This window comes from Podarcis raffonei, chromosome 2, assembly GCF_027172205.1.
Source record: "Podarcis raffonei isolate rPodRaf1 chromosome 2, rPodRaf1.pri, whole genome shotgun sequence".
NCBI classification, from domain to species: domain Eukaryota; kingdom Metazoa; phylum Chordata; class Lepidosauria; order Squamata; family Lacertidae; genus Podarcis; species Podarcis raffonei.
Window position 1 is genome coordinate 8018693 of NC_070603.1, and position 14808 is coordinate 8033500.

Here is a 14808-nt window from a genome sequence, read left to right on the forward strand (position 1 = left end):
AGGCACCATCTTTATAGCACCCTTGTGTTGCGTGTGCCAAGGCAGAAATGTGCAGAAACACACCAGCTCCGTGGTGTCTGGCCTAGCTCAGGAAAAGTAGGCGGGTCCAGAAGCCTTCTCCCTCACCTGTAGCTTTGCATCCCACACCAAGGCAACCAGTAAACACCTTGGGATTTGGCTCAGCTGCTGCGGAGGCACTTGTATGCAGAGCCAGTTCCTCCCAAAACTGAACGCTGCCTCAGTTCTTTCGCATATAAAACTAGGGTTGGGTGTCCAGCCCAAGGGTGGGGACCGCAGTGGCAGGTAGTGAGTTGGTGGCTTGCAAAGTGGAACTGTGTGCTTGACTTTTTACTCCCTGTGCCTCAGCTGATTTGGATCGGTCTGTGTCCTTTGGCAGAAGCCAAGCAGCCATGCTTCATCCTGCCTTTTGGAAAACGTTTTTGAGGTCATAGAATCATAGAGTTGGAAGAGACCACAAGGGCCATCGAGTCCAACCCCCTGCCAAGCAGGAAACACCATCAGAGCACTCCTGACATATGGTTGTCAAGCCTCTGCTTAAAGACCTCCAAAGAAGGAGACTCCACCACACTCCTTGGCAGCAAATTCCACTGTCGAACAGCTCTTACTGTCAGGAAGTTCTTCCTAATGTTTAGGTGGAATCTTCTTTCTTGTAGTTTGGATCCATTGCTCCGTGTCCGCTTCTCTGGAGCAGCAGAAAACAACCTTTCTCCCTCCTCTATGTGACATCCTTTAATATATTTGAACATGGCTATCATATCACCCCTTAACCTCCTCTTCTCCAGGCTAAACATGCCCAGCTCCCTTAGCCGTTCCTCATAAGGCATCGTTTCCAGGTGCAGGGGGCGAGGGCTTTGGGGAAAGGAGAGGAAGGCTCCCAGGCGGGGAGTGGGGCCACTGCGCGAGTGAATAGGATGACTCTTCTCGCGTTTTGTTAGCAGCATGAAGAACTCTCTCTTCTTTTTTGCTCCCGGAGAAGCTGAGCCGCGCAGTCAGGATCTTCTTGCTGCCGTCTGCCACAGCTGGCTGGCATGTTTCTTTCAAGCCCATTTGTTCAGCTTTGTTGCCATGGGAACGGTTGCTAGGACATTGATGGGAACAGACAAGTGCAAGGAAGAAGCGGGCTGGGCTGGGCAGGGCTGGGTGGGTGGGTGGTGGTGGGCTTGCATCAACCAGCAGAAGCAGAGGCCTGTTCTGGGGGAGGGGCAACCGCAAGAGAGAATTCAGGGGTTGTTTTCCCCTCCCTCCAACAAACTTTAACATAGAGGCTTCCTGGTTCTTGTGTTCTATTTTAGGAAAGCGGGGTTTGCGGGGAGAGGTGTTGAGTGGCACTTTCTCAGCTGTGACTTCAGAGGATGCAGTTTCAGCTTTTGGCAAGGCTTTTATTGTATTCCCTTTGTCTTTGGGCCTTCTTTCCTATCAGATTCCGACTGTGAAGGTTGAGAAACCTCTCCGACGCTTACTAGCGCCTTTTATTATTACAGAGAACAGTTAAAAATCCGCCCAGCACCCACCCTTCGTGCTTCCCATCAACATGTGTGCCTGTCTTTTAAAGAGGGCAGAGTCTTTCTTTCTTGCTTCTCCTCGGCCCTGCCTCTAGCTTTTGCATTTCGTGGGGAGAAAAGGCGGTTTTAAAAAATGTTATTTCTCTCTTAGAAATGCAGGGCGCAACAGCAAACGACAGGCCTGTGCTCATGGAGATCTTCTGTCTCCTAGTGGAGTAAAGGTCATTGTTTTATAATGAATGTCTTGTTGCAAGAAAGTGGAGATAGGAAAAAGAATTGTCAGCATCGGACTTCCGGGTTAGTGCCATCGGCTAATGGCGGATTCCCTCCGAGCTCCGGAGGGAATCGGCTCCGCAGGATTGGGTCTTGACCGCTGCGGCGACGCGGGGACCCTCAAAAATCACAGGTGGTGAAGCCTGTGAACCTGGTGACTCGGCGGGCACCATTTGCGCCCCCCCGACCTGTGAAGGAGCCTTTTTAAAGGCTTCGGAGCGGGGGACGGGGTGAGCGGCGTGGTGCTGAGAGTCGACTGCTTCTCCTGCGGAGTGAAGCCGCATTGCCATGGTCGGAGAGCGCTGACTTCTTTTTGTGAACAATTGGACTTTAAAGCAACAACCCATGAGTAGTACGGAAATTGGAAAGAATTTTTTATTTTTTTTAATTAGGCACGATCGGGGAAGGCGCAAACAGGAAGTCCGTCTCCCCATCTTGTAAATAATTTAAAGCAAGGACCTGCTAACTAAGGTCGAGAGAACCCTTTCTTTTTTACTTGGTAAAAGACATTAATTTCACGATTTGGCAATATAAGTAATCTTACTGGAGCATAAAGAGCTAATCTTGGGAGCTGAAGTGCCCCCCCCCCGGACCCGGGAGTGCTCCGCGAGAGAGCCTGCTGATGAGGTATTGAAGAGTTTGACAGCTGTCAAATTTAGCTGTCAAGACGGGAAAAGAGAACTTTGTTTCTGTTGTTTCTGCTGGCTATATTTGTTACAATTTGGTTACAATTTGTTGAAAACAAGGAAGAACTGATACAAACTAACTTGATTTTTGGATTTGAATTGGAAGGAATATTAAGTTACCAAAATCCCTCTAGAGGGGGATTTGGGACATTACAAGAATGGCTGGAGGAGGGAAAATTCAGGCTGGGTTGGACAAAGTTTTTGTTCTCTTGGGAAAGTTACAAGGCCAAATTGATGTTTTGGCGACAAATGTTGCAACTCTGAACTTAACAGTAAATAACATCACTGAATTTGATAAGGATTTGACTCAGGAAGTCCATGCAGCTGGACAAAAAGAGAAACTTGAGAGCTTTGAGAGTGTGGAGAAGGAGATATATGTTGTTCCTGAGGAAAAGGAAGGAGGAGCTGTAACTTTGCAGATGATAAAGGAGAGCCAGAGGCCTGACATGATGGCTACAAAGTAAAATAAGAACTTGATGTCGAAAATCTGGCTTGAATTGGAGATTGAAGAATGGAGAGATCTCCTCATGTGGAGATCTGAAGACCCAAGGATTACAAATTTGCTTAAGGTGGAAGTTGGAGCTTTGGGGACATTTGGACTTGAAAGGAATAAGAAACATGATTCGGACTCCACTTTTAAGTCTGGAGGTCTGGCTGGAAGAAACATGGATCCCGTTGGGCCAGAGCTTCTCCGAGATCTGGTGTTTAATATTAAGGACTATCAAAAAAACCGGCAGAGAGGAATTGAGAGAGAATTAAGAGCCTCGGACGTGAGATCTCCAGGCTGATAGTAGACTAAGACTGATGGACATTTGTTGGGGATTGAAACCGGGAAAGGGGGGGTGGAGTTTGGGAAACCAAAGGGTGTATAATTACAATCTGTTTTATTTTTATTTTATTTTGTTATTTGTATGAAAATTGGGGAATTCGTGGAAGGGAAATTGGGTCGACGTTAGAAAAATGTTTTAAGAACGAGTATTGATGCATAAGTATTGTGTTTAAGTTTGGATAAGGCAAAATTGCTTTTTTAAAATGAACTAAATAGAAAAAGGTTAAAATTAGGGATAAGAACTTGCTGAACTAACAATTTGAATTGGAATATAAGAAGGGGAGGTGTGGGGAAGTCAGGGAAATATGTTATAGAAAAATAAGGATTGTGAACTTTATGTGTTTTTAAACCTTTTTGTTTTTCCTTTTTTGATTCTTTTTTAATGTATTAAAGTTGAAAATTTCAATAAATATCTTTTTTTAAAAAAAAAGAATTGTCAGCATGATTTGAGCTTCCTCCCTCCCTTCTTTCTCTATACAAGTTTTCCCCCCTCCTTTAAATGGTGTAAAAGTACTGGGCATTTGGGTATTGGAGTGCTAAGCTGCTGTAGAGAGTGTTCTGTTAAGATTTTGTCTCTTTTGTTCTGTGCATGCATGCCATCCAGCCTGAGTCTTTCAAATGACACAGACTAAACCAGGCATGGCCAAACTCGGCCCTCCAGATATTTTGGGACTACAGTTCCCATCATCCCTGAGCACTGGTCCTGTTAGCTAGGGATGATGGGAGTTGTAGTCCCAAAACATCTGGAAGTTGAAGTTTGGCCATGCCTGGACTAAATGGTTCAGTTGGTTTTGGGGGAATGTAAGGAAGATGTTCTGAAACATTGAGTGGGAGGGACTAAAAATTAGAGGTAAAATACAGTGTGTGCATGTGTGTTTTGAGATGGCAATGGGCAGGGGAGTAACACATGGAGAGCCAGTGTGGTGTAGTGGTTTGAGTTCTGGACTAGGACCTGGGAGACCCGGGTTCAAATCCCTGCTCGACGATGAAGCTCACTGGATGACTTGAGCCAGTCACTGCCTACCTCACTGGGTGGTTGGGGGGATTATATGTGGAGGACCATGTATGCTGCCTTGAGCTCCTTGAAGAAAAAGGAGGGATAATAACAAATACATAAATAAGGTACTACAGTTACTGAGTTTGAGACTTCTTCTACTTTGTCCTTCAGCTATGAAGTGCAGTGACATCTCTCCTTTCTCTTGTCTCCCTCTCCTGCCACAGAAATTGGGATTTGTTTTGGTGGTAGTGTAGAGCCTTTGGTGGGGTGTGGAGCCTTTGGTCCCGCAGACATTGCTGAACTGCAGTTCCCATCATCCCTGGCCATTGGCCATGCTAGCTGGGGCTGATGGGAGAGTATCTGTTGGGTGGGGCACAGTTCCCCCATCCCTGAGCTAAGGTGATGGAGATTAGACTTTGTCCTGTGTTCGGCCGCTTAGATTTCTAGCAAAGGAGCTTCTACAGGAAGGCAGAGCCGTTTGCCCCTAATTAATTGATTTTTCTTCTGGCTTTCAAACAGGCCCTCTGCCAACTGACAACCACAAGCTAACCTCCAAGAGAGGCACTCATCAGTACCAGCTATTGGCTGTTACCCTGTCAAGAGCAGCCTTTGGTGTAAAGGATGATATGCTTTGGAAAAAAGAGACCCACCTGGCACCCCCCTTCCTCCCCCTCTCTGTAATGTAACCCAGATGCTCTCCTAGCTCAAAGGCTGCCTGAGTGTTGGTCTAATAGGTCTCATTGTCTTTTGCCTCTGGCTGCTGCTAGCTTCCTCCTACTGGGAAAAGGCATTGCATGGCCTACAGAGCCGCCACCCCCCCATCACGTTTCTGCATAAAGCTATGCTATCTGGCAAAATCCAGGATGCAGAGGAAAATAATGACAGTGCTTCATGTTTTTTAAATAGAGCCTAATGCTAAATCAGGACCTGCAGAGCATGTTTGTAGCACACAAAGCCTGCTCCCATCCCCCTAACAGTAATGTTTGCGTCTGCATGGTTTTATGCCATACCTCAAAGCAGGGACAGGAGCTCTGGTAGCATTTGGGGGCTGCCTGGCCTGCCCCCCTTTATTTTTTTGGTTGCAAAGCAAGCAGCTTTTGTGATGGGTAAGAGGGGACAGACCTATGTGGGAGGGCACAAGTCTAGCAGCTCCCTGTAATGAGAGTTTGTTCCACTCCCCTCTCTAGTAAGCCATTCAGGGCTTAAACCACAAAGGACAAGAGTGGAAGAGTTAAGCTTCTAATATCTGTCTAAAAGGGGACCTTGGAGTGTGTGCATGATTCTGCCACTGGGGAGACTGTATTCTGTCCTTTTCTGCCTTATTTGTTTGTTTCTAATTCACAAATAGGATAGAATCTGAGGTGCTGTTTGGTGGTTCGTATACCCAGAAAGCCCTTGGGATGTTCAATGAAACAAACAAAAAACAAACAACAAGGCAGGGAGAAAATTGGAAAGTCACCTAAAATTCCAGCAAGAGCTTGCCCCTCTTTGGATATGTGCTCAGTATCGGAGAAGGTTGGGCTTAAATATTGGAAAGAGCTTGGCATCAGCAAGGAATATCAATTCCCTGTATTGACAGAGTCCATTGCACCCGTCTGCATTTCCGGCATACGACAGTGGGTACATTTTAGCTCAAACTGTATGTGACCACTTTGTATTCTATGAGTAGTTAGTTTGAGGGGTTTTCTTTTAAATTTGTAGGATCCGAGACCTCATGGGTTTTTGTGTGCTTTAAATAGAGTTGTGCTTGATTGTGCAAGGGCAACCGCACAAGCAAATTGTGTATGGCAGAGGGGAAGGTAATAGCAGAGATTGCGTCTGCTTTGTGCTGCAAGTCTGACCAAAAACAGGGAGTGCTTTTGTTGGGGTTCTGTTAGGGTTTGTTGGGTGTTCACATTTCATTCTCAGGTAAGAATCATCAACCCCTGGCACAGCTTCCCAGAAAGTCAAGAAGGAGGTACCACTTCTGTCTCAAAATGTTCCCCAAAGGTGAACACGTTCACCACAAGAGTGGAAAGTGTTGAGGCTGCATACTACTTCGCTAATGTGGAGCCCCTTTTGGCTTTCTGAAGACTGAACTTTTTATTTTCCTCCCTTGTTACATAGGTAGGGCAAAGGATGGTCCGTAGGACAATTGCTGGGTCATGATTTCCCATACTAAACACCTTTGCCACCACCCTGCTGGCATTTACTGAACAGCAGCCATGCTCTGTGCCAGATCTCCTCTTACCTTCTGGTCTTCCATCCAATGCGTGCTCTTGTGTCTCTTTGCTGGAGGGATGCAGGCATGTGTTTCACATCCATCTGCCCTTCCGTCAATAACATGTGATGGCAGAATTTTCTATTGTGTTTTTGTTGTTGTCATTGTCTGTGGCTTCCACACTGCTGTGAGATCAGCAAGACTATTGGCTGACTCTTCCTAGAGTACTGTGGGTCGCAACAGGGGGTGGGGTGGGGGAGGGATAAGAAGATATTGGCATAGGAGCTGCATTGAGTCGGAGAGCCATGGCCCGCAGAACTGGGTCATCAGGTCTGCTGTGTTCGCTTACACCCTGTAGTGCAAGTCAGTTTTCCTTCCAAAAGGCTTAACCTAGTCTTTTGCTATTGGAGATTATGATCTGACTGCCTTGGGGCAGGATTATCCCATCCCTGCCAAATGCTGGGCTCCTGATGCACCTTCGTCTGGACTCTGGAACATCTGTTGCTGGCCCCGATTTGAGGCAGATCCCAGATGACGCCAAAATGGATCTGACCTAAGGTCATGCATTTTTGTAGTTACTCAGTGATGACATTAAAAAGATATTCATGCAGATATTTATATTGTGTAATAGCCAAGTATCTTTGTGAATAATTGGCATAAACAAATGTATTCCTGCGTGCATTGTGTGGTAAAATGGTTGCAATTTCCCAATTGGCTTCTGTCGTGCTGTAAGGCTTAGTTTGTTCAAGATTCCTGTCTGCCTTCTCTCGGAATGTGAGTGCACACATGACTCTTGCTCCCTTGGTGTCTGCTAACTGCACAAAACGCAAGAGCAGATTTAACCTCTCGGAGCCAGCTGCATGCATACCACACATGTCTGACTTGTAAACATGGTCAGAAATAGGAAGGCAAATGGTATCTTCAGAACTCTCGGTTGCTTCAGTCCGCCATAGAATTCCATCTCTCTGTGAGTGTGTGGTTTTTGTGTTTGCTTTTTAAAACCCATAACCAAAATAGCAAGGGTTTCATACTGACTGCTTGTAGTCCAGCTTTGTGTGCACCTAAGAATAGGTTGGATGCAGAGTGTCTAGAATTCTTCCCTTTCAAAAAGGAAGGGGGGGATAGTGGCAGGGGGAGCAGAACACTCAAAATTCAACACTCGATGTGTATGAAACGTGCGCATAGTGGACGGATGTAGAAACTCGGGTGTATGCAGGCTATAAAGGTGGGGCTGGCAGAATTCTTTTGGGAGCCTCATAGGCCAGGAGCGGCTAACCTGGGTGAAAAACACTTGAATACCTTACAAAAAGGAAGTTGTGTGTTTTGTGGCAGGATGTGTTGGGGTGAAAAGAGTAATCAGCTGGAGAGACTTTGGTCCCATTGAGTGCCCTGTCAGGCAGAGGTGGGAAAGCTGGGGCCCTCCAAATGTTCAGCAACCCCCCAATTTCCAGCAGCTGCAGCCTGCATGGCCAAGGTCAGGGATGTTGGGAATTGCAGTCCAGCAACGTCTGGGAGGCCACAGCTTCCCCATCCCTTCTATGGAGCTCACAAACGTAGTGCAGGTATGCAGAGAATTGTTTTCCTAGTGAGGAAGACCTGAGCCACTTAGTTTTGCCTTAGGTAAAGGTAAAGGTACCCCTGCCCGTACGGGCCAGTCTTGACAGACTCTGGGGTTGTGCGCCCATCTCACTTAAGAGGCCAGGGGCCAGCGCTGTGCGGAGACACTTCCGGGTCACGTGGCCAGCGTGATGAAGCTGCATCTGGCGAGCCAGCGCAGCACACGGAAACGCCGTTTACCTTCCCGCCAGTAAGCGGTCCCTATTTATCTACTTGCACTTTGATGTGCTTTCGAACTGCTAGGTTGGCAGGCGCTGGGACCGAGCAACGGGAGCGCACCCCGCCGCGGGGATTCGAACCGCCGACCTTTTGATCGGCAAGCCCTAGGCGCTGAGGCTTTTACCCACAGCGCCACCCGCGTCCCTAGCTTTGCCTTAACCACTCTTAACTCTGAGTTACCCCATCTCACATTCTTTTGTGCAAAAGAATGTGTTGTTGGGTATGCTTTGTGCACCAGTAAATGGCATTGTAATTTATGCTTTCTGTTGGCACCAGGCAGTAATGTATGACTGTGCATATTGATGCATGTAAAACAAGCTAACACGCACAGAAGGGAAGGGTCAGCATCCTGGACAGGCACATACCCAATCTCTCCAGAATTTATTGTGGCAAATGGGAAGGGAGCCGCCAGTACGGCAGCCTGAAGCGGCAGAGTGAGCCGCAGGTTGGTCTGCTGAAGACCTGTCCCATGCCATTCGGCTTGCGGGTGGAACTGGTGCTGGATGAAGAAGCTGCTAGAGCTGAGGCTGCAGAGTTATGTGGTTGCTTCATGCCTTCCTTCCCAGCATGCCAACTGCCTCTGGGGGCAGCCAGTGGAGGTAGTAGGTGGCTTTGGGTGGGTGGTCTGCTTGAAGCAGCACAAACAGCTGAAGGGAAAGTGGACTGTGTCTGCAGCGCATACTTGGGAGCTGGTATGATGTAAGGCGGCTCTTTATAGAAGCTGTTTAGCTCAGCACAGGGAAAGTAATGGGAAACAGGAGGGGAGCAGAGCTTGAGGAATTTATGGTACTAGTCTGAGTTTGTGTGCTGCGCTTCGTGAAATCTGTATGCGATTCAGTTGTGTGGTTGCTGATTCCAACCATCCCCTCCCCTCCCCTCTTTGTTATGTTACCAGGTACCCGGTACACCCCACAGATTGGCCTGGAGTTGGAGATCTTCAGTTGACACTAGTCCCCTTTCTGTTCTGTGGCTCTCCATGCGAGCCAGGGACAAATGGATGCAATCGCAAGTGCCAGCCTCAAGAGGAAGTTTGATGAGGTGGACGTGGGATCGCCCATCTCCAACTCTGATGATGAGATCTCTAACAGCGACAGCGCAGACAGCTGTGACAGCGTCAATCCACCCAACTCCACCGGCTTCATACGTAAGTGGTTGGGCCCGTCATTCTTCAGAATGTGTGGCACACCCTGCCCAGGGGTTTTGTTTCAGCTTGATGGTATCTTCGGAATAATTTGCTTGCCTTTAATTTGGCACTTAGCTGTAGAAGTCTTACTTCATCAGCAGCGCCCTCGTTGTTGCATCAAACTTCTACCCTGAGAAAAATGAGTATCCCAAGGTGGACCAGGAGGGTGGTGGGTTTGAAGCTCTGAGCAACTACTTCTCCTTTGAAAACCTTTTCAAAAGCAGCACCCTTCCTGTGCCTTTGGCCTGTGGCTAGTCATTGTTCCTAAACTCCCATCAGCTTGTTTATATAACCAAATGAAACCGACTGTCTTGCAATCGTTGGGTCTTGGGAGACTGGTGGTTTTAATAACACTTTGGAATGCATAATAGGTTTCTTGTCCCCAACATGATTCTGAGGGAGTATGTATCCAGGGTGCTGCCTGCTTATCCTGTACTGGGCCTTGCACAAATGAATTCCGTAAGGAGTTTTAAGGTACTCCAGCGTAGGAGTTGTGCAGTCCAGAATATAGTCATTGACTTTTGCCCTCACTTCGCTCTTTTTTCATAACGTTAAGGAGAACTGTTCAGTGAGCACACAGTCTTGTACACCAGAACTTAAGTCTCTGGGTTTGTCTCTACCAGGGTGGTAGTTAGAGGAGTTTTGTTCAGAATTAACTGCAGATGGGAGTCAAATTCTGTCCTGCTACTCTGATAGGTTTCGATACTTTTTCTTAACTTAAGGGTTGCTGTTGTCTGGTGTATTTGTGGGGAGGCGTATTTTTAGAGGCGGTTTGCTTCAAGGGAGGAGTCAGAGTTTTAAGGGATGGTTCAGGAGACAAGAATTGGGGGTTGGCAACCATGGGGGGTGAGGGAGAGAGAACTTCTGAGTAAAGGAGTTCTATGCTGACTTCCTCTGCATTTACTTGTCTGAAAGGTGCTTTTATGAAAGAATGCTAAGATGGGGAAACACCCTCTCACACTTGTTTATTGTAACTTGCTGGTTTATTTAACTAAACTGTGCTATTGCAGTACAGCGGCTTCGGGGGACCCATGGCTTCCTTCCATGGAAGCTTATCAGGGATTTCTCAGCGAGATGACCCCAGGATGACAGCTTCTACACCACCGCTGACATTCCTCTGCAATGCACAGCCACGGTAGACTGAGTATGCTGCAGATTGCACACTTGATCTAGTCCAGTGGGCCTGACCAGTGCCCTTCATGGTCTGTGTGCATGACAGTCTTCCCCAATCTGGTGCCCTCCAGATGTTGCTGAAATACAGTTCCCACCAGCCCTGGGGCTGGTGATGATTGTAGGAAACATCTGGAGAGCACCAGGTTTGGGAACAGGCACAGATCTATAGTGCCCAGGGATTCCATCATGTTTTGAAAGCTGCTGTGGTAAATTGAAATACTTTATTGTCACTTGTACAACTTGTATACAGTGAGATTACACGAACACCCCCCACTCAGCTCTCTTAGTCTTAATTCCCCACGTTTACTGATGCACACCCACCAAACCCGAAAGTAAGTTGCCCTGTTGTTATCTTTTCATTCAGCAGCCTAACAGCCCACGGATAGAAGCTGTTCTTTACCCTGTTGGTGCGACTAATTATGCTTCTATATCTTCTGCCTGAGGGTAAAGTGCCTATTATGTGAATGATAGGCCAGTTGGGACTTTGGGAACCCTGATGACAAGGGAGCAAAGGTATACTCGTCACTTGCTGTATCCGTACCCTTCTTTCTCTCCTCCCAGCAACTTCCATCCTGAAAAGGCAGAAACAGTTGCGCAGGAAGAATGTGCGCTTCGACCAGGTGACGGTGTACTATTTTGCAAGGCGCCAGGGATTTACCAGCGTGCCCAGCCAAGGGGGCAGCTCCTTGGGCATGGCGCAGCGCCACAACTCCGTCCGCAGGTACACCCTTGGTGAATTTGCCCAGGAGCAAGAAGTGAACCACCGGGAGATTCTCAGAGAGCACCTTAAGGAGGAGAAGCTCCACGCCAAGAAAATGAAGGTACTTTTTTGCGGCCATAAGCATCTCTCCCACTGGCTTGCAGAAGGTTTTATTGTGTGGCTATAACTCCGTGTAGATTTCGGCACATATAATGGGGGCCATTAGCACAGCAGCCGTGGGAAATTCGCTTTGTGTGCCCATATCTGTTCATGCAGTCTGTAACAATAGCTGTATTAACCTGTAGGACCCATCTCTAAGAAGCATTAAAGACCAAGCGGCCCCTTACGCCCCTTGGCGCATTGGCAGATCTGCTACTGTTCTGCGTCAGAAAAAGATAAAGAAATCTGCTTCGCTGGTTATTTTTTATTTGCCTGATTCTGCTAATCCATGCTAGCTCTGTTCCCCAAACTAAATTCCGTGCCTGTCCATCCCCCGTAGATATACACAGGCCCTCCACATGATGTTGGGACACAGCTAGGTGCAGTTGCTAATGCAAAAATGGGAGCATATGAGGCTTTTCCCCCAGGGGAAAAGAGCCTCAGCTTGCCAAGAGCTTTTCCAACAAGGGCGTGTGGAGAGAGGGTCATTTTAGCAGAAAGTTGCTTGCCAGTGGAAGAAGTGGAGGGATTCCCCAGCTTCTTGCGAATGAGGCATCAGAGCAGCACAGCCAGGAGGGGTCTGTGAGTGACTCCAGCCAATTCTCCCCTAGTGACCTGGCACCAGCTTTTGCACAGCCCCTTCTGCTTTCTGTCAAGCTGATTCATGAGGAGGCTGAGGAGCTGCGGTGAAAGATTCTGGGTCTTGGCCCTGCCCCCTGGAAGCAAGCGCCTTGTTCCAGCCTTCTCCATATCATGCCTCCTGGCTGTCTGGCCTGTGTGTCCCTGGGGTTGCCTAGCAACTGGGTTTCCCTTACCAGACTGGATGCTTCTGTCTACAAACCTAGAATTTCCAATCAGTCTCTGGCTGCCATGACAACCAGCTGAGCGAAAGAGACAAATACCCTTTCTTACAGTCCTTCCCCTGATTCCTTCCTTGTGCTGCGCATACTTCCAGTCATGAGGAGGTGAACCTGTTTTGGGGCTGCACTATTTCAGGGTGCAGGGGTGGGCTCTCATGATGAAATGTTCATACTAATGCTCATTAGATTGCATTCAGCGTAGCGCTAAGGAGAATGTTCCATCATCCGCGCAAGGATTTCTCCTTGTGCATTGGAATGTTCTTCTCCTCTCCTGCCCCTGTGCGCCCCCAAAGTCTCTTCAAGGGGTTCTCTCAACCCTCCAGAGCAGATCTGGGGATGATGTACAGGGGAAAGGAGTGTTGGGCAAGCGCTAGTATTTTGCTGAATACCAATCACTAAATTATTTTTAATTATTCTTTTTTAAAAGTATTAATAATATTTGCATGTAGAAAACACACACCTTGGGGAGACAGGGGCTAGCCTAGAACCCTTTGTCCTCATGTGTTAGTTTTCTGTGGGTGTGGATCTGCTTATTTAATTGCATTTGAGCATCTCCCCCCACCTGCAGGCTCAAGTGGCACATTCCAGAAACAGGCTTGCACACTCATCCATGAGAACTTCACCTATGCTATACAGAAGTCCCTGCAGTTCTGAAACTAAGGAGCATTTGGTTAGGACAGATCAGTAGGGGTAGTGCCAAGGCAGTTGATCAAATACATGGCTGTAATTATAGGAAGCAAACACAAATGAAATGGAAAGTAATTCTACAAAAATACCAATCTGTGGTTCCTGAATTCTGTGGGAAATACACTGTTTGAAGTGCACTCTCCTCAAGCCAGGACTGCATCTGTACACTCCACACAGAATCGAGCTTCCAGAAGACCTTGGCTTTTCCATACGTGTTTGGCAGGCAGCTGAGAGAGGCTTAGAAAAGTATGGGCTATACCTGAAAGTGTGGGTTGTGGGGGTGGAAGTTAACGCAGAGATTTCCAGCGGCCAGAGAACTAGTTTCACGTGGCCACCTTCTTGCCACCTATTCCTGGGTCTGTCCCTCCAGCCTCCCCCCTCCCCAACCGCCACCCCACCCCTACAACATTCTTGTACAAATGCCCATGCCCTCCTCTCTCCCTGTGTCTACCACATCTGTGTGAAAAAAGAGAAGAAACTACCAACGCCTTCAAAGCTCTAAATTTCAGAAGCAAGATAACAGCTCCCTTCTCGGTGCAGACCCAGCGGACCCCCAGCCTACGGTTTCTGCATTGTCTTCAAACGCCCTGCCTTGAGGATAGACTCTGACTGATTTCCACATAGCAAGTAGAGAGAGGGGAGAGAGTGTGCATGTCGCCAGCCTTGTTGCTTTCATCTCCTTCTTCCAAGAATCACAGTTAATGGGTGCGTTTTAATATCGCGGCAATCTTGTGTTGTAAAATGACCTAAGGTCACCCACGTTTCGGCACCCTCAGCGGGGAAAGTGGGCTTTCCAAAACCAAGCTGCAGCCGTTGCATCACACTGGCTCTCGCTGCTGCTTCCCATTGAGCGTGAGCAGTGAAGCCAAGTAACGTTGCTGCGACCTCAGTCACTCCTGCGATGAGGCTTTGTTGCATCATGTCTCTGAGGAATAGTCCCTCTGTCAACCTGTGGCCGGTCTGATGAAATCACTTCCACTTGCTTTGTTTTGTGCAGGCAGGTCTCTTTGCCATTGGCAATACTTCTGGCTGTGAGCACAGGTGTGGGATTTTGGGGTGGGTAGAGAACAAAATTCGCTCTGCTCTATACAAGTTGAGGGAGAGCAGCTGTCCTCTGTGGAGCTCCCTAACTGAACTGATGTTCACAGCTCTGGAACTAGCAGTAGTTAGGCTTTCTGTGTGCTCATCGTCCTCATGGAAAGAGCGTAGGAATTCAATGGTCACTCTTCAAAACCATGCATAAGTAGAAGAACATGCTTAGGAACCCTGCTGCTTCTAATACTTGGAGATTTGGTTGCATTTCCCAAGAAAGTTCATAAAATAAAAATGGCAAAAATCCTCTTCCCTCTGTCCCATTGTAATACAATTGCCTTCTTTCTTTCCCCCTTCCCCTTTCTGTCTTGTCGGCATGGTGTCCTTATTATGCTTGTGCCAGAAAAGACGAATTATATGGTGGAAGTTGTGATTGCAGATGCATTTGCGGGAAAGTGGCGTCTTATTAGGTGTAAATGGAGCAGAAGAAAGAGATGTGGTACTTCAAGCAGCACTGAACTCGGAGAACAGAAAATGGAGTGCAAAATGAATTGTGCTGCCTTCCCCCAATCATTTTGGTTAAGTTGTCTTTTTAGAACTTAACCTTGCAAACATGAAGGCTAGAAACATTCTCCCTTAGGATTCTGTAGAATGCAACACATGCTGCACT

General features: G+C 47.6%; 1 protein-coding gene across 1 annotated transcript in view; it reads left to right on the plus strand.

Moving 5' to 3' along the window:
* Positions 1–14808, plus strand: part of CSRNP2 (cysteine and serine rich nuclear protein 2) — a 38041-nt gene that overhangs the window by 16725 nt on the left and 6508 nt on the right. Inside the window, exons 2-3 of the mRNA XM_053372540.1 lie at positions 9240–9488; positions 11262–11521. Of these exons, the coding sequence (XP_053228515.1) occupies positions 9338–9488; positions 11262–11521 (411 nt within the window). The 5' untranslated portion in view covers positions 9240–9337. The remainder of the gene's footprint in view (positions 1–9239; positions 9489–11261; positions 11522–14808) is intronic.